The 19,691-nt window shown below is 39.7% G+C and overlaps 1 protein-coding gene across 1 annotated transcript; it reads right to left on the reverse strand.

The window, feature by feature from the left end:
* Nucleotides 1-3,960: 3,960 nt before the first annotated feature.
* On the reverse strand, nt 3,961-19,185 carry jpt1a (Jupiter microtubule associated homolog 1a). The gene is given in 6 exon segments (XM_036570593.1): nt 3,961-4,194; nt 4,197-4,243; nt 11,138-11,165; nt 11,778-11,884; nt 14,785-14,927; nt 19,018-19,185. Coding segments are annotated over 6 exon segments (468 nt in total). The 5' UTR covers nt 19,074-19,185; the 3' UTR covers nt 3,961-4,107.
* Nucleotides 19,186-19,691: the final 506 nt, after the last annotated feature.

Genomic DNA, 19,691 nt, shown 5'->3' on the forward strand with positions numbered 1-19,691 from the left:
ATTAATTAGTTACTGTGCCTTTAAGATATGCAAATGAGCGCTGATTGGCTGTGCTTCAGTTAATAAGCAGCCCGGGCTGAAACACCAGAAAAAACTGCCACTTAGTAACGTCTTCTGGTTTGTCAGACAGAGGGCGCTCCCGAACGAGTCCAAAATAAATTAGTTATGAAGAGTTTGAGCAAAATGATACACAAATACTCAAATAACATGTTTAATATTGAAGAATGCATTTATTTCCTGAACACATACAGCTTAAAGCATATAAACTGCTGTTATTTGAGCGTTTTTGGACTATAGGAGTTTATAATGCCGCCTCTTTTACGTTCATGACCAATCAACACTCAGTGGTAGTAATGCTAAGCAGTTAGCACTCAGTAGCAGTAATGCTAACCAATCAGCGGTCAGTACCAGTAATGTTAACCAATCAGCACTCAGTAGCAATAATGCTAACCAATCAGCGGTCAGTACCAGTAATGTTAACCAGTCAGCACTCAGTGGCAGTAATGCTAAGCAGTTAGCACTCGGTAGCAGTAATGCTAACCAATCAGCACTCAGTAGCAGTAATGCTAACCAATCAGCACTCAGTACCAGTAATGTTAACCAATCAGCACTCAGTAGCAGTAATGCTAACCAATCAGCACTCGGTAGCAGTAATTCAAACGTCCTGCTGCTCAAAACTCATTTGCTGGAAAGGAAATAGCTATACAGGTAAGTTTTCTTTGCGGTTTTAGGGAAATACTTTCGTCTACTTTCTAAAATTAAAGGAAGGTCCTGGGCAAATGGTTAGAAACTATTTAAATTTTTTGTCTGTAACCATTTTTAGCAAAAGAAAGTGTGCTTACTTTTCAAGTTATTGTTTTGTTCTTTGTTCTTTGCTCTGAGGCATTTCTGAGATAACGTTCAGAGTGAAACTGAAATTACAGCAAAAACCATAATGCTAACCTACAAGCAAAAAGAGAGCAGACATGAGATTGTAGCTTCATAATGACTCATAGTGAAAAAGCTCAGCTGTTAGCATTGAAATCTGAGCCCATAAAATGCAACCAGATGAAGAACAGCTTGATGTTAACATAGCTAGCTATCATGGCGAACAAGGAGCATTATTGAAGCGTTGGTTAAAAAAAAATTACATTCGACATTGCTGTGTAATGGCACTGCTTTATGGGTCTCTGCCTGTACCTTTCAGTGTTAAACATCACAAACACTCACTTTAACTGGTTTACATGTTATTTTCTCTTACAACTGGATTCTGCCCTCACAGGCTGAGCAGGTCAAAAGAAAGCTAACCAGCTAACAGGTTAAAGCCACAATAATAAAAGACAGACTCCAAATTCAAGCCTTTAAATAAAGTGTCACTTAAAAACTGAGAAACACAAAGAAAAGAATGATACATGCCTGTTATGGGCTGAAAATGTCCATATTTAAACTAGAGCAAAATAAAAATTCCATATAGAGCTGAGCTAACCCCATCAGCTGGTTTAAAAACAGATTTCTACATTAGACGTTGCTGTGTAAAGGTTCTAATTTATGGTTCTCTATATCTGAGTTTCAGTGTAAACACAAACAGTTTAAATAAAATTACTTTATTAGTGTGAGTAATCGTTGTAGGCTGTAAATAAGATCCTCTGACTAAAGCGTTTCTCTCACACAGGTTCAGGTTTCACAGATCGATTAAACTACAAACATCAGCAAACAAGTATTTCAGCATCCCAACAATAAAGATTATGTATGTTTTATATTTATTCCCACATTTATGTCATGTTAAGATGTTAACATAAACATAAACATTCAGTGTATTGTCTGTTTACACTTTGCCAGAAGTTCTGTCCATAAGTCACTTATCATCATGGGGCGCAGGAATAAGGTGGATAACCTCAATATGAATGGATGGAGCTAAGGTACAGAAGGTTAAATAGGTGGGTATATCTAAATGTGGTGGGTTTTATGATGTCACAAATGGGCACATTTTGCAACTTAGTTTCTATATATGGACTGGGGAGTGAAAAGTACATTTTGAAACTTTTATCAGGCTTCACATACTACATCAAACTCTTTGATTAAAAAAAAAGAAATAGTTGAGGTGAAAATGTGGTTTTCCATGATATCAGCCCTTTAAAGAGCCCATACTGAGAAAAAGTATGGGTCACCGTTCCCACCAAGATTATACGACCTAATCAGGATCCACTATCCACTTTAGTGACATTTGTCAAGTCATATCAGGTAATTTTTTTTAATATAGTGCTTTTTACAACGGGCATTGTAACAAAGCAGCTTTATTCATAGAAAATCCGGGTCCGAGTCCCATTGAGTGCTGCAAAGGGCGACAGTGGCAAGAAAAATCTCCCTCAGAGCAAGGAAGGAAGAAACCTCGAGAGGAACCAACCCTCAAAAGAGGAATTCATCCTCTGCAGGAAGTGTGTTTATGTTCTAAATCATCAATTTTCACTTGACTATTTTCCCACTTTTTAGCATAGATGTCATCAACAGGCTGAAAATTCTTCGCAGGGGTGGGGGTGGGGGGGCTATGATTGGCGCCATCAGCACACTGAAAATTCTTAACGCAGGCCACCATCAGCAGGCTGAAAATTCCCCACAAGGGGGCGCAGTCAAATTAGTTTTTGATGTTTCATAAGGACAGCACTTCGAATAAATAGCTACGTTTACATTTTTAATGCTTCTTAAAGTTTTTGATGTAATAATCAAATAATTAATGGCCAAAAAATTAAAAATTAATTTAATTAAAAAATAATCCTCAGGTCACCATGTATTGTTCAAGAAAATCGTTTTGGCTTTCTCAACACTCATTATGTGATCCCATGAGTCCTCATGGTTTTGTTTAGCCTAAATATACACAAAATAGTATTTCACAACATTCAAACATTTATTTTTGCAGATGGTTTGTGGAGATATGACAAGGTCTGGAGACTGTTCTGTGTCAGGGCTCAGGGCTAAGGGCTGATTGTGGGTTGAGTGGGCTGCTCTTTGACAGCAGTGTAGATTACAAAGGTATAAGTGGGCATAACATGGTTGAAGCTGACAGGTGTGGGCACGCACAGCAATAGCTCTTGAAGCCAGCTCCTGGTATTGCGCAGACAGGCGGCCATGATCTGTGGATGAAACAGGTGGGTGCCCAATCAAGCCCATACACCACACTTAATGATGGTAGTTTGTGTGGGGTGTTTGGTGGGATCTTATTAAAAGTCAATTAAAATTAGAAGTCAGTTAAAAATCCAGAAATGTTGACTTGCACATAACATCTAGTTTCTAATTCCAGATTTTGTAATTAATAGTCATTGACTGTTGATGTAGTTAACTGGCTGGAGAGTGTCATACTTACCAGTGACTGGCATTGGAAACTGGATTCACGGTTCACGTTTTAAGACCTCTGGCCTACACTGTACAAGCTGGACTGAGAAAATACTGTTATTCTTGGATGCAGTCCGTTTTCTTTGGTAGAAATCCTACCGAAAGACACACACAAGCTTCATAACAATAGTTTATTGTACTTAGAAATTCATAACACAAACATTTTTTAATCCATTTACACCAAGGGACAGAACGAACAATAACAATTCACACTCCTTCCACAGCAGGCTTTAGGGGTCAATAGACGTTCAAATGCACCATCTGCCGAGCGCTCTCAATTACAAACAAGGCATACTTCAGATGAAATACTCAATGAAGAATTAAGTTCTCAATGAAAAAAATCCCCCACTATTGTCAGTGAAACCACTTATCCCATGACCATCAGGCTTAATCTGATCTTCAGCCCAGACCACTACCCCAGAAACCAGACCAGTGAGGAAGAGAGATTGGGAAGTGGAAGGATTTGCTCAGACTTGCACAAATGCAGCAAACAATACTTTCAAGGTGATATAAAAAGGGGAAAAAAAAACAAAAAACATAGAACAAGTTAACATCGTTGGCAAACAGGATTTAGGCCTGTATTTACAAAGTATCTGCATAAGAGGATCAAACTGGGATCCACCCCCACTCACACTGGGTTTGGTCATGGTGGACTGAGAAGGCAAAGCTGACCCAGGAACAGTGCTGAGAGATACTTTGTGAACATGGCTCTGGATGCTAGGCGCTGAAGGACGACGTTTTTCAGCCAAGGATAAGGGAGGATTTTCCTCCGGGGGGATTCCTGCGGCCAGACGGGACCCCTGCCACAGCCATCTCGCCCGGGGGGGCGCGGCCTGCTCCACCTGCTCCTGACCGCTCTCCACGTCATCTGTGCTCTCTGTGGAGGAGAAGAAACATAAATCAGTTAATTTATTCATTCACTGAGGAAGACTTTCACACTGAGCAACAGCCTGAAGCTGCCCTTTACCAAGATCACAGTTTTCCTGCTTTTCCTCTTGGATAAATAGATTAGATGGACAGATTCTTAGATGAACAGATAACTGGTTAGACACAGGGGCTATTAGAGAAACAGACAGACATAATTATACATAGATAATCAGTAAGATAAACAGACAGATAGACAGGCATACAAACCATTATATAATCAGATATTTAGACAGATAGACAGCTGGACAGAGAGACATAATTAGGCAGAGAGACAATTAAAGTTAGACACACAGACAGTAAGCTAGACAGACAGTAAGCCAGTAAGCAAGACAGATAGTTAGACGGACATACAGAAAGCTTGACAGTGAGCTAGACCGACAGATGGACAGAGAGACCATAGACAGACCATATCCGGTCCCATTCAGACAGACAGATAGATAGATAGATAAACAAACAGATAGTGAACTAGACAAATAGACAGATACACAAACAGATAGTTAGACCGATAGACAGTAAGCAAGTTAGACAGACAGAGACACATAAAGGTAGACAGACAAAACAGACAGACAGTAAGCTAGACAGTTAGACAGTGAGCTAGACAAAAAGATAGACAAACAGATACTGAGCTAGACTGACAAACAAAGATACAGATAGTTGGTCAGACTATATCTGGTCCCAGTTAGACAGGCAGATAGACAGTCAGACAGTTAGACTGATAGACATATAGCTAGACAGACAGAGAAGCTGAAAGACAGCTATTGTCTATAATTATATTAGTTTTATTGTCATTTTTTTATGCCAATCTTAAAAGGCCCAAAAGAAACTTGTCCAATCAGGATCGTTTTTTTTCTGTAACATCTAGGTAGATACACCCAAACAAGGTCTCCCACTGGTCAGGACTTGAAGGAGCTGGACTGAATATCTTACACAGAAAGAGAAAAGAGATCACTCTGGACCTTCTGGAAGTTCTAGATAGGTCACTGACTGTGAATACGAGTTGTAGTCTAAGCAGTGTTCTGGTTAGCTGCTAGGAATGGACAACAGCAGCGGCAGCTCTGTCAGGACTATTTACTGAGTCACTGTAAAACTGATACACACAAGCTAAACCGGAAAGTTTTTAATATCAAAATTGCAAGAAAGAGTGCAATTTTCAAATTGCACGAGCTGCAGTTTTTATTATAATCAACATGGATACACTGCAAGTTTTAAGTAACTTAAGTACATTGAACTGCTTATAGCTAAATTCGACTAATGAGAAGCAACCACACTGTGACATCACAACCACTGGCAGGCTGGCGCACTGTGTTAAGCGTTTGAGCCTTAAGCCAGGAAAAGTATACACTGGTCTTCTTAGCCACAAAATAGGGCCCATACCTCAGTTTTATAGAAAAACATTTATAGAGAACAATTGTAATTTAAACCAAATTACAATACTCGTCAGAAAAATAGCAATAAAAACAGTTCAGCCCTAATACAAGCTCAAATATATGTTAATGTCTTTCACGCTTCAGATAAAACATGGAATGTCTTTCACAAGCTGCAAAAATATGTATTTAATCTAGAAGTTAAACTGTGCACCAGCACTAACATACTACTAGAAATCCCACAGCAGAAATTAGCATTAATACAGAGGTGAGTTTTATTCTCCTTTTACTGACCAAGTTGACATGTAAAGCCTGACCTGAAGGCCCAGCTCTAACACTCACGGTTTGCCCCTAACTAGCAGTTATGGTGCGTTTCTCTCTTTAGCCGTAAGGAACGATACACAGGTATCATTTGTATAGAAGGTGGAGTTGTTTCCTTTATGTAAATACAGATCCTACAGATACGGAACAGTGCAGGACACGGTGTAAAAGCTGTATAAAAGATCAGTTCAAATCCGTCAGCTTGACAAAAGAAGCATCATCTTTTCTTCTACTCCTAAATGCTTCCTTTCAACCTAAATGCAGCTCAAGCTTAAACCTGTGCCCTGCAGTCAGAACCCACTGGGTCATTTACAAACAAGACCGGCAGAAACACTTACACCAGTATTGCATTACAGTTATATAAAACATCTGCTCTTACAAAACTGCTGGAGGTGCTGTTAATCCCCTCCTATACTCCAAACAAGCTGCTCAGCACTCAGATTACAACTATTTGCTTGTGATTTTTTTAACTCTCCAAAGAAAAGTCCCCAGTGTCATCATGTCCCATTCTGTGCAGGAGTGGCTTTAGAGTGTGGTCCCCCCCTGGTGGCTGTTTAGGGAAACTGCACATACTAACCATTAAAAGTTTGAGAACACTGAGCTGCTCCATGTTTTAAATCATGTTTTCTTTGTTTGAAGTAATTTACCATATTATTATTTAGCCTAAACAGGTTTATTTAAAGGAAATATATTACATAGTATGTGTATTTATATTACGCTTTTCATACAAAAAAAAACCCCAAAAAAAATTATAATATATATATATATATATATATATATATATATATATATATATATATATATATATATATATATATATATATATATATATATATATATATATACACACACACACACATACATACATACATACATACATACACACACATATATACATATATATATACACACACATACACACACATACATATACATATATATATACACACATACACACACACACACACACATACATATACATATATATACATATATATATATATATATATATATACATATATATATATATATATATATATATACATATATATATATATATATATATATATATATATATATATATATATATATATACACACACACACACACATTAAACAGGAGGTACACAATTAATAAAACACACGACAATCAGATGTATTTAGGCATTACATTCAAATATACAAAACATAAGGAACACTGACAGCACAGTGAAAACAAGTATGTCTTTACCAGCGTGTTAAATGAAGATGAGAGGAGGCATCCTAAATACAGTTGCGGAGATTATTCCATAATTTAAGAACTACTACACTAAAATGATCAAGCACCCACAGAGGTCAATTTAAACCTTGGAATATGTAGAAGGCCTAAATGATTTAAAATAAATAAATAAATAAATAAAAACCCATCAAGTATTGAACTGATAAAAAATGTTAAAGTTTTCTTCCCCAACACAGTTTTCTTTGGAATGTTGCCAAATTGCTTGCGCAGTAAAATAAATAGTATTTAAATATCCTTTGCTCTTTATGAACCAGGCATTGTGCAGATGCTTTTCACTTTAGAAAAGCAAAAGGAGAAGATGAGGAGAGTTTCTCCTCATTCAGGAGCAGAAACTTTGAGCTCTTTCACTCGCAGCTTGGATCTCTGACGAATATTTAGCTAATTTTGGAAATGCAGCTGACAAGACACAAAGTAAACAGTCTGAATGTCTTCGAAAACAAATAAGATCTCCTTTGCTCCTCACAGAACAAGCAAATGGTGACACTGGACTACTGTCCATTTCGGAAAAGTGAAAATAGCATGAGGAGCTTCATCGCTTCTTTCAGAAGCTAGAACTCTGAGTGCTTCCACACAGGCTTTAAATTAAATGTATGTAGCTCAGTTTGAGCATTTTTTGAAGATTCTGATCCTTTTAGTGTTTGTGAAAAAATTCTATTTGCTGGAACACAGCTGCTCCATCATCTTTGTTGTTGCCATGTCAACAACAGAGGCAACGCTGATTGGTCAGTGAGTTCATGTCAAGTTGTGCTAAAAATTGTGTTTGGTGTGCAAGATACTTACACTAAGTCACTTATACACATGCTCAAATTAAACTACTGGTGTCCGAATAAATTGTACGGCATGTTAAGGCCTTAAGAAGTGCAGCCACTGTACTGCACATAAATGCCAGTGATGCAAATCGGTTTGAAAAGGTTCAATTATTTGCTTTCAGGTGGGACCACAACTTCAAATCAATTACCCTTTCCAACAGTTTAGCTGTTTAACATCCTCATGTTGAGCAGGTTAAAGACTCTCCTGAAGGGGGCACTATTGGCACTGAAGCAGCTAGTGTGTGCATCATGAGTGGTGTTTGACATTAATAGTCAAATTTCTATATTTATAGTGCATATAGTCATATAAAAATAAAGACTCTGAATAATAAAATTTATATGTTGCCTTGGGGTTGACTTTTAAATGCACCAAATTACAATGAAAACACATTTCACTGAATAAATGATGTAACTGAGAACGAAATAACGGAATAATCAATCTTTGAAGCTGTAGATATTTAAATATGTTTTTAGCTTATCAAAGAAAAACAACTGATATTAGAGGGGAAAGGGCTGCAGCTGATTAACAGACATTTCCTGAGCTGCTCAGGAAACGTCCAGCCTTCTGTCTACCCTCTGATGTTACTGATATGGTTTTCCTTTGACAAGATAAATATATGCTTTGATTTCTTCATCAGTACACTGGAAACTGCTGCCTTGTGTCCTGTTTTAATACCTACGCCCACAAAAGTATTCTAAAAGCGTGACATACTGAGCTTTAATCTCTTATACAGTGCATTTAGAAACAGCCTTATCATTGTTTTTGGGGAAATTTCATGTCAATATAAATACACAGTAAGTTGGATACCTGGCTACTGACACCTCATTAACCCCAACATGGCTGGATCCTCTGAACAACAAAGTCGTTAATTAGACAAAACGGTAATATTGCTAAATATCCGTGATGAATCATGATTGATAGAGGTGGGCCTTCAATTCAGGTCATACATGTCAAAACTTGGTCAAAACATAAGTAAGTAAGTAAATAAGTAAATAAACAAATAAAAATCCCACCTCAACGATAAATCTTCTGCTAGCATGGGATTCTAGTAGTATGTTAGTGTTAAGCGATGGATGACTCACCTCACATGAACATGTTTTGGCTGTTCTAGATTAAGCATCTGAAGACATCTGAACCTTCTAATTTTATGTTTTACTTTAAACTTGTGACAGACAGCATTAGACAGTTGCTATCAAAAAAAAAACTCCATTTTTGACTTTTTATTTTTCTACATACATTTAAAACACATCAGCTGCCCTTTACATTGTGCTGAAATTTCATGATGGGTGAGAAATACTCCAAAATGACTTTGAATAAATTCTTGTCACATTAAATAACATTAAAAGTTAAAGTTTTTTTCCTTCTCTCGTAAAGGTAGTATTTTGGAAAGATATATTTTATCGTGTATCACTTTTACAGTGAGTTTTTCAGTAGTGAGCTCTGGTGAAGAGCTGCCGCCACAGTGTGATTGCCGCCGAAGTGTGATTGGTTGATTCCTCTGTCACATCCTAATTCTGTTGGTAATTAATCTAACAAGTAAGGCCTTCAGTCCAGCTCCTGAAGTCTTGACCAATGAGAGAGCTCGCTTTGCTGTATCTATTAATGCTGTATGTACAGACATGCATTTTTTAGTTCCCAGAAATCACCAGGCCTTCTATGAAACCCTAAATGTCCTGTTGGTTCCCCTCGCCTAAATATAAGCTACAGGCAGGCCAACACTCCCACACTGTGGTACTTAGAAATATCAGTAAGGCTGTCAGTCCTACTAGCTTACTAGCCCAGTCATATTAGCTCTGTTTGCAAAAGTTTACAAGCGAAATAACATTCATTTCAAACAATTCACTGTGAGGAGTCATTTTCCAGAGCAAAACCTCGACCAACAGTGCTACTGCTTTGGCCGTACTGACCTCTGAAAGGGCTTCATTTAGTAGCACTGAAGATCAAAAATAGAAGAAACGATAATTTAGCAAGTGGCTAAACACACGTCTTTCACCTCACTGACTATAAATAAACACAGAGAGACTGCAAGACACAGTCAGTCTAGAGAGTCTACTTTTGGGTGTTTATTGATAGCTTGATAACTGCTAAGTTAGCCCCTTGGCTAAACACAGCTGTACATGTTAGCCCACCGTCGCCATCTATCTATATTTTTAGTGCAACATTATACTTTTGCAAATTATCCAGGTAAGTGACATTTACTCTTGCATTTTTACTGTTTATGGTTAGCAATTTAGCTAGCTTGCTAACTGCACCAAAACAGAGATTTTTTTGTCATCAAGCCTACAGTCCAACTTTGGCAAAGCAAACTGCACATTCCAGCGTGACACTGAGGGCTGAATGTGTCAATATTCTTATCTTGACTACTTGAACACTGTGAGTAGTGATGCCACAGTCATCCGTAAGTGGGAGTTCAAAAAATAACTGTCCCTCGCCCTCCTCATCACTCAACACAGGTGTCTTAACTAATGTAGCGGTATTAGCAGTTAGCATTACCCTCAAAATAGTTAAGCTTCAATGTTGTTACGCAAGCGACTGTTTAAAAAGATGTGGTGGAGCTTCACATGCTAGCCTTCAATCTCCTAGCACTGGCAGTGCTGTGTGACTGAGGGAGACCGAGCTGATGGGTGGAACTGGACACGATTAAACTGGAGAGAAAATTGGGAAAAATGGCAAAAAAGTGACAATGTACACAAAAATAATGCATACTGACTCTGGAGCTTGTTGGACTTAAACATGGTGCGATAGCAGATAGTTTTCCAGAACGTTACCTGTTTTTCTCTACAGGAAAGGTGGCTCTTCCAGGTGCTAACAGTGACCTACACGAGTGAGGACATCCTCAGAAATTTGTGTGTTTTATGTCAACAACTTCACTCCTAGTCTGGTATGTGCAGCCTAGTGCAGGTGTGTTCACTTACACTTAAATAAATACTTATTCATACCAACTACAATCCATCTGAATACGGAAATATAAACTTTGGCATGGCTTTTACCGCTGAAGAGAACATGTAATTAGACTTGTTCACTCATCCTCACAAACGGACCACTTTCTTACGCTGACTGTAGCTACTCACCAGCACTCATTGTGTTGTTGTCACCATTCTGTAAACAAACACAAAATGAACATAATGTAAGACAGTGGAAGAGAAGGTCACGTGTTGCAATGGGGTTTTGCATTCATATTCAAGTGCTCTGTAAAGAGTTTCAGGTGCCTGTATTCAAATACTGAAGTCTATTTGGATATTTATGTTCTATTAAGGGAATAAAAAATAAAAAAAATAAAAAAATCATGTCTAACAACACTAACAAAGCCTCTGCTATTCAATTTCACATCTCACCTACTCCAAGTGCATGTGCGCTTTTGGTCATTTTTTTTTAAATCATCATATATGTCTATAATGTGCTGAAGAAACTTTTCACATGGTGGTTTTTTCAAGTTTTTTCTAAAAAACTGCATCTATAAGCAAATGTGTTACTTTTTCATTTTTAAGGCCTCAATGCCAACAGGATAAATAAATAAATAAAATTCTAGCTTTCAGCAAATAATGAATCCATATGGAAAAAGCAAAAAAAATAAAAATAAATAAATATATATATATATATATATATTTGTATATATTTTGGTGTTAGTATTTTGTGCTAACTCTGGCTCGGTTACACCTGCATTAATGCATAAAAAACGGCAGAAGGCATGTTTGTGTGCTGCAGTCTCACCGCAGATGAAGGCTCGTCCAGCATGTTGTTTTGATTGCCAGACGGAGGTGCACACCTCCTCAGAGGAGCTGAAGGCTCTCCACACAGCACACCTGTGGGCTTTCCACCTGAAACACAAACACAGGTAGAGCATAAACACCAGGAACCCGGTGGCAGGGATGCGACTACTGAGTATCACAGTCTTCAATGGATCCACCAACTGTGAGATTAATCAGCTAATCAAACTATTCACCCTATTCCTCTGTCTTGGCCTTTGCCATAAAGTTCCTACTCTAAAGCCATTTCAAAGCCAGAATGACTGTGTGGATCATATGAGCATTTTTTTTGAAAAACAATAGAAGCCATATCGCCCCCTACACCTCCTGTAGTGTATTACAGTCTGTCAGTATTACTGCGTGCATCATTTGAACATTATAGAACACTTTTTAAACAAAACAATAGACGCCATATGGCCCCCTACACTTCCTATAGTGTATTACTGTCTGTCAAATGTATTTCTTTAGCAAGGCATGCAAATAATTAGCACTCATATTAGCACAAGCTATGAATATCACACACGTTTAATTTTAATTTTTCAATATAATTTATAGAAATAACTGTGAACCTGTCTCAAAAGGATTTGTAAGTTTGTAGATTGTGGTACTTTGCTGTAGCTCCATTTAATCTTAGATGTTTTCGGTCAAATTTTAGTCAATTTTTCCTCTTTTGGCCGAACACCAAAAGCACCCTGACCATTTTCAGAGGCAGAGGCAAACATTTCAGTGCATTCCTATAAAACTTAAGTTTTCTCCTCCTCACTGCTATAAACACATCAGGCCTTTTGTGTGGGAGAACAAAGACATACACAGCCCTGCAGTGATGAGGTCAGTCACTCAGAGCGCGGCTGATTAATACTCTATTACTGCACTGAACAGATGAAGAGCCGGTTTAACCTGCTCGCTCAGGGAGAATTTTTGCTTTTCACTCAGGGCCAAACTTTCACTTTAAACTTGAAAGAACCTTCCTGCCAGTCAGATTCTTCAACAGCACAAAAAACAGCCTCTCTCATACAGACTGGCCACTTTATTAGAAACACCTTCCATACAGGTGCACCTTGTAGCCACACATTCACAGACTGTAGCTCATCTGTTACTGAATACATTTTATCAGCCGCCCTAACCCCATTCATCAGTGAAAAGCTCAGGTTCCACACTCTGGAGGGCTTGTTTTATGTTTGTGTTCAGTTCTATTCACCCAACACCGTTCCTTTAATAAATTCAGTGTTTTTTTTCCATTGAAACCAGATAATTAAGTCAATATTTACATCTTTCTGATATTTTAACATGAAAACACTGTCAAACACTGTTCCACTGTGGTGTTGAGTTGTTGTTTTAGTAACTTGATTTTCTGGCTGTGGTGCTGTGCTCCATTGCTTCCTGAAACAGCATACCTGCCATTCCCACATACTTTGGTCATGATTTTGATCTCATTCAAAGGTTAACACGTCAGAATAACTATGAATTATTGACACAGAATTAAAGAGTCTAGAATGGAGAAGTTTACTTCCTTCTGACTCACAGATCTCTAAACTGATCTCTGACTCTTGCCATGCTCTCAGATCACATGTTTTGGATTATGATGTCTCTGTGCAGAGTGGCGAGGCTTTGAAGGTGGTGACACACAGATTTGCCAGTGTTTTTGCTTGTGCATATGTTGAAAATGAGACGATCACAACTGTTGTGAATAACAGATCATGAAATTGTTTGTGAGACTCAAATCCTGAGATCAAGCTTTCTAACAGTATATTACATCAACGTATTGCAAGATGGTTTGATGCATAAAAATGACAAAAATGGATGCAATCTCTTCGACTGAAGTGTGATCTAGAAAAGGTTAAAGTCTCTAATGTTACAACCCAACATTGAGCATCATAACTCCTCCTCCAGTACTGTGAGTGAATCTCTGTATTGAGGAGGGTCTCTGAGCTAGCAGAGCACTTTCTCTCCATGACCGGTGGGGGGTCTGGGGGGGTGAAACATGACTTTATTGGTTAGTACTACTTTGCCCCACCCGCTGGTGCACGGTGACATCATGAAAAATCAGAAGATGTTTTAGAGGCACAGCTAAAGTCACTACATTCAGATGAAAACAAGGAAAAGAAGAATTTTTCCCTTTTCACTAAATGTAGTCGATCACCCAAGACTTGCTTTAGCATTGGAGCTACGAGGCTAATGTAATTAACAAGTAATAGAATTCCATTTCAGATTTCTTAACAACTGGACACACTTTAAGGTGTGTGATGATTTAAGCTGCAGTTTTTCTGACGATAACTGGTTCATTTTCAACAACATTAGCCTCATAACTGCAGTGGAAAACTAAAGAAGCAAACTTCAGACACCAGGCATGTCTGAGGTAAGGCAGAAAACTGTGTACATTGGATTTTTGCCAAATTATTCCCAAAGTCCACTTTGAAAGACTTGCGGTACATAAATACAGTTAGACGCCAGGTTTGGCAGGGTCAGCAGGACACATCTGAGAAGAGTCTAGAAAATTCTGTTCAGATCAACAGCGCACAACCTTTCTGGGGCTTTGAGCCTTTTAAAAACAGTAATTGTGTGTTTTGTACTGTATTGTCCCGTTTAGCTGCGATATTTTTTGTCTCTGCTCGTTTTGGTAGTAGATCATACTAGCTCATAATCGTTATTCCACAAGACACACCACCTCCAGTGTTTTTGCTTTTATGTAACAGTTTTACTTTTGTCTGTACTTTGTAAAGTATATTGTTTTGAATGTATGTTACTAATGTTAGTCATTTATTCTACTAAAAAGTAGTGCCACCACAAGTCGCAACCTCTGTTGTTACTTAGCAACCAGAAGCATACAATTATGGTGATAAATATGTGCTGTCATCAGATACAACATGAGTAGAGCAGGGCTTTAAAACACGGACGCCCAGCCTGCTCAGACGGACCTCCTGCACAGGTCAGCGCCAGAGCAGCAGGGTGAGGTCGGCGCCACCATCACGTACCTGGTGGGTTGTTCCGTCGATGAGCGTGAGGGTCCTCCGGCTCCGCAAAGATACTGGAAGCCATTTTATCCTTGCGGACAACAGGCTTGTCCTCATCGGAGCCAAAGCTGATGTTTGAGCCGCCGCCAGGTGGACGCAACACTCTGAGGGAAAGAGACACACAGACGTTCAGTCCAGAGGAAGCCGGGGGTTAAAATGCGGCTGTTGGAGCAGATAAGACAACAAATTACTGAGCGGAAGCTTAAAATGTTTGTCTCAATCTGAACGGACCTGCTGGGTAGAACTTTGGATCAATGAACACATTTGTTAAAGTAGAATTTAAAGTCAATACAGGATATCAGATCATTATGCTATTAATTTTTGATGATCTGTTGAGTGCTGTCATTGTTGCTATGCTTAATGTTGTCGCTAATGTAATTTGGCACACGTCACTATTAGTAATGTGGAGTTTTATGTGGTCTCCCAATGGTAGTGGATGAGCTCAAGTTGGTCTACAGTCGGGTTCAGAGACAATTTTATTGACTACAGTCAAGTTCAGAGAGAATTTTGTGGGCTACAGTCGGGTTCAGAGAGAACTTTGTGGGCTACAGTCGGGTTCAGAGAGACTTTTGTAGACTACAGTCAGATTCAGAGAAAATTTTGTGGGCTACAATAGCCACGTTTACATGCAGCCTGATAATCCGTTAATAATCCGACTAATAGCTCAATCGGAATAGAATATGTCCATGTAAACACCTCAATCGGAATAGTCTAATCCGATTGAGGCCATTCGGAATACAATTTCTATCCGATTAAACGAGGTGGGTAAACTTCTAAATAATCCGTTAAATAGAAGAATAATAGCCATGTAAACGCCTGAATCCGATTACATTCCAATCGGAACGTGTAAGTATGTTCTGCGCATGTGCGTCGCGTCACGGCGAAAGTTTACACCGCTCAACATGGCGGAGCAGAAACTGGTCTGGACCTCACGTGATGTTCGCTGTCATGGTAACGTTTACTCTAAGCGCTACTCCACGCATGCGCGTCATTTTGCATCGGATTACTTGTAGTGAGCATGTAAACGAAGATTTTCCATCAGATTGTTGAATAGAGTGCATATAAACACCTCAGTCTAAATCTGCAATCGGATTGTATTCAATCGGATTGGCAAAAAATCGTTGCATGTAAACATAGCCACTGAGATTCAGAGAGAATTTTGTGGGCTACAGTGAAATTCAGAGAGAATTTTGTGGGCTACAGTCGGGTTCAGAGAGAATTGTGTGGGCTACAGGCAGATTCATATAGAATTTTGTGGGCTACAGTGAAATTCAGAGAGAATTTTGTGGGCTACAGTCGGGTTCAGAGAGAATTGTGTGGGCTACATGCTAATCCAGGTAGATTTAGTCCCAATTTACATATTTAATAAAAGTTTGTTCATCAGCATTGACATGCACACCGATCAGGCAAAACATTATGACCTATGATCATGACCTATGATTCTATGCTCATTGTCCATTTTATCAGCTCCACTTACTATATATATGCACTTTGTAGTTGTACAATTACATTCCATCTGTTTCTCTGCATACTTTGTTAGCCCTCTTTTACCCTGTTCTTCAGTGGTCAGGACCCCCATGGACCCTCACAGAGCAGGTATTATTTGGGTGGTGGTTCATTCTCAGCACTGATGTGGAGGTGGTGTGTTAGTGTGTGTTGCGCTGGTCTGAGTGGATCACACACAGCACTGCTGCTGGAGTTTTTAAACACTGCGTCCACTCACTGTCCACTCTATTAGACACTCCTACCTTGTCAGTCCACCTTGTAGATGTAAAGTCAGAGACGATAGCTCTTCTGCTGCTGTACAGTTTGTGTTGGTCATCCTCTAGTCCTTCATCAGTGGTCACAGGACACTGCCCACAGGACGCTGTCGGCTGGATATTTTTCGTTGGTGGACTATTCTCAGTCCAGCAGTGACACTGAGGTGTTTAAAAACTCCAGCAGCAATGCTGTGTCTGATCCACTCGTACCAGCACAACACACATTAACACACCACATCAGTGTTACAGCAGTGCTGAGAATGATTCACCACCCAAATAGTACCTGCTCTGTGAGGGTCCATGGGGGTCCTGACCACTGAAGAACAAGGTAAAAGGGGGCTAAAAGTATGCAGAGAAACAGATGGACTACAGTCTGTAACTGTAGAACTACAAAGTGCACCTATATAGTAAGTGGAGCTGATAAAATGGACAATGAGCGCAGAAACAAGGAGGTGGTCATAATGTTATGCCTGATCGGTGTATGTGCATCTGGATATAAGCAATGGGCCACAATTCCCATACAGGTGCACACTTGTCAGGATATAGTTGGTTTAATTTTGATTAAAAGTCTACCAAGGACTTGAAAATGACTGCCTTCAACTCCATCCTCAGAGCCATTCATGGAACCCCTATGTGTGCATATACTGGTAACCTAGTATAAATGTTATATATTATTATATTATATTATATTATATTATATCACTCTATTATAATCACTCTCCCAACATGATGGTTCCACTGTGCAACTGCTCACCAATCACACAAGGCTATCCATAATAAAAAGGTTAAATCTTTGTGCTTACATACGGCTTTGGTGTGAAACTGCATGCAACAGCATGCTAACATTAACAGTGCTGATGCTTCATGTGCATTGGCTGAGCAAGTGATCAGGCTGGTCTGTGTGTGCATAACCATAAACTTCCTCCTTGTGTCTACACTCACTGTCCATTTGATCAGCTCTACTGACCATATAGTTGCACTTTGTAGTTCTACAGATACAGACTGTAGTCCATCTGTTTCTCTGCATACTTTGTTACTTTGATGGTCAGGACCCCCATGGACCCCCACAGAGCAGGTACTGTTTGGGTGGTGTCTCATTCTCAGCACTGCAGTGACACGACATAGTGGTGGCATGTTAATGTGTGTTGCACTGGTGCGAGTGGATCAGACACAGCAGTGCTACTGGAGTTTTTAGACACCTCAGTGTCACTGCTGGCCAAAAACATCTTGTCATGTGGGCAGCGTCCTGTGACCACTGATGAAGGACTAGAGGATGACCGACACAAACTGTGCAGCAGCAGATGAGCCATCATCTCTGACTTTACATCTACAAGGTGTACCGACACAGTAGGAGTGTCACAGTGGGTGGACACAGTGTTTAAAAACTCCAGCAGCACTGCTGTGTCTGATCCACTCACACCAGCATAGCACACACTAACACACCACCACCATGTCAGGGTCACTGCAACGCTGAGAATGGCCCACTAACCAAGTAATACCTGCTCTATGGTGGTCCTATGGGGGTCCTGACCATTGAAGAACAGGGTGAAAGGGAGCTAATAAAAAAATACATCTACACAGTGCTCCTGCAAGCTACGTGGAGCTGATAAAATGTACAGTGAGTGATGACTAGGCTTGACTAGGTGTTGCCTGCAGCTTTTTGTGTGTCCATTCTGAGCCTGTGGAGGGCTGACAGTGGCTGGGCTTTAAGAGCAGCCTGCGACAGAAGAGGCTGAACCCCACCCAGTCATCCAAAGCACACCGTCCTGCAATGCTGAGCTGACGGAATCACTTCATTGTAGCTTACAAGCCTCCCACATTTCACTACACAAAATAACAGGCTGCCAAACACACAAAGGAGAAGGTTTAGATGGGCAGCTGCAAGCAGTGCTGCAGAGAGAGAGCAGCAGCAGGCAATGGACAACAAAGGGAGACCTGAGCAGCTGAACAATAAAGAATACTAAAGTGCTCAGGCCTTTATTATCTCTACCATCAAATTCATAAACATTTCCAGTCCACTGCATCCAATCTGTAACAATTTTAATGCCGAAAATAGCATCTCGGGTTCCGATTCAGCCTCCATGTGCTTACGAGGCTGAAGTTGGCTTCCTGTTCGAATTCACCCGTTCCACCTTAAATGGTGCAGCACTTACCTTGTGGCGTCTCAGGCGCCACAATGTAACTACTGCACCATTTAAGGTGGAACGGGAAAATTCGAACAAGAAGCTGGCGAGTATGAAGCTGACCCAACATAATGATAATAAGGCATCATCTGAGAAGTAATCCGCACGGATTTAAGCCTTTTATACCATCAAATTTTAGGGCAAAACCTTTAAACACCCACGTCTAACGCTACATCCACCCAGAATGAGCATGTTAACACTACCTATTCCGGTTCCTTTCTTCCCTTCTCTTTTCTTTCCCCCGTTTTTACCTGGAGCTGCTCTTGGCCTCCGGGTCCATGCCTTGGAAAGTGGTGGTGGTGGTCATTTTTAAAGCGTGAAGTTAAATCTGTTCCTGATAAAGAAGCGATCTTTATTTATTATGATAAATCGATGCTGCTGTGCAGCTTCAGAGCCTCATGCTAACGCTTAAAACTCCACCTGCTCAGACGGAGGGGTTTCCCTCCGCTCTGATTGGATGGATCCGGCCCTCTCGCTCATTCTGATTGGCTACAGCGCCGTTCGCGGCCGTTCTGATTGGCTGGAACGGAGGGACACGCTTTACTCTCTATTACTCTTTATTCTGATTTTCACTTTATTTCTTTTTATTTGTTCCATGTTAAATTGAATATATGTGTGTGTAAATATGCACGCCGGATAAAAAAAAATCTTTTGTGCGTTGTAGATTCAATCATATCATCAAGATTTTGGCCTTAAAAGCCATTCATGGTGGAGGGATACGTCTAAGCAGGGCGTTGTGAAGTAAAATAGTCCCCAAAGAACACCTCTTATTCCAGATTTTCCACTATTTTAACATCAACATTCCATATAAAACTCAGAAGACATGTGTAGGTTCACTGGTGGTTTTGGATAGTAAATGTCTATATTTGTGTTGTAGTCATGGTGTCCCCTGGTTTCTATCACCACCACTGTAAAGAAATCTAAC

Source organism: Colossoma macropomum, unplaced genomic scaffold (assembly GCF_904425465.1).
Source record: "Colossoma macropomum unplaced genomic scaffold, Colossoma_macropomum, whole genome shotgun sequence".
NCBI classification, from domain to species: domain Eukaryota; kingdom Metazoa; phylum Chordata; class Actinopteri; order Characiformes; family Serrasalmidae; genus Colossoma; species Colossoma macropomum.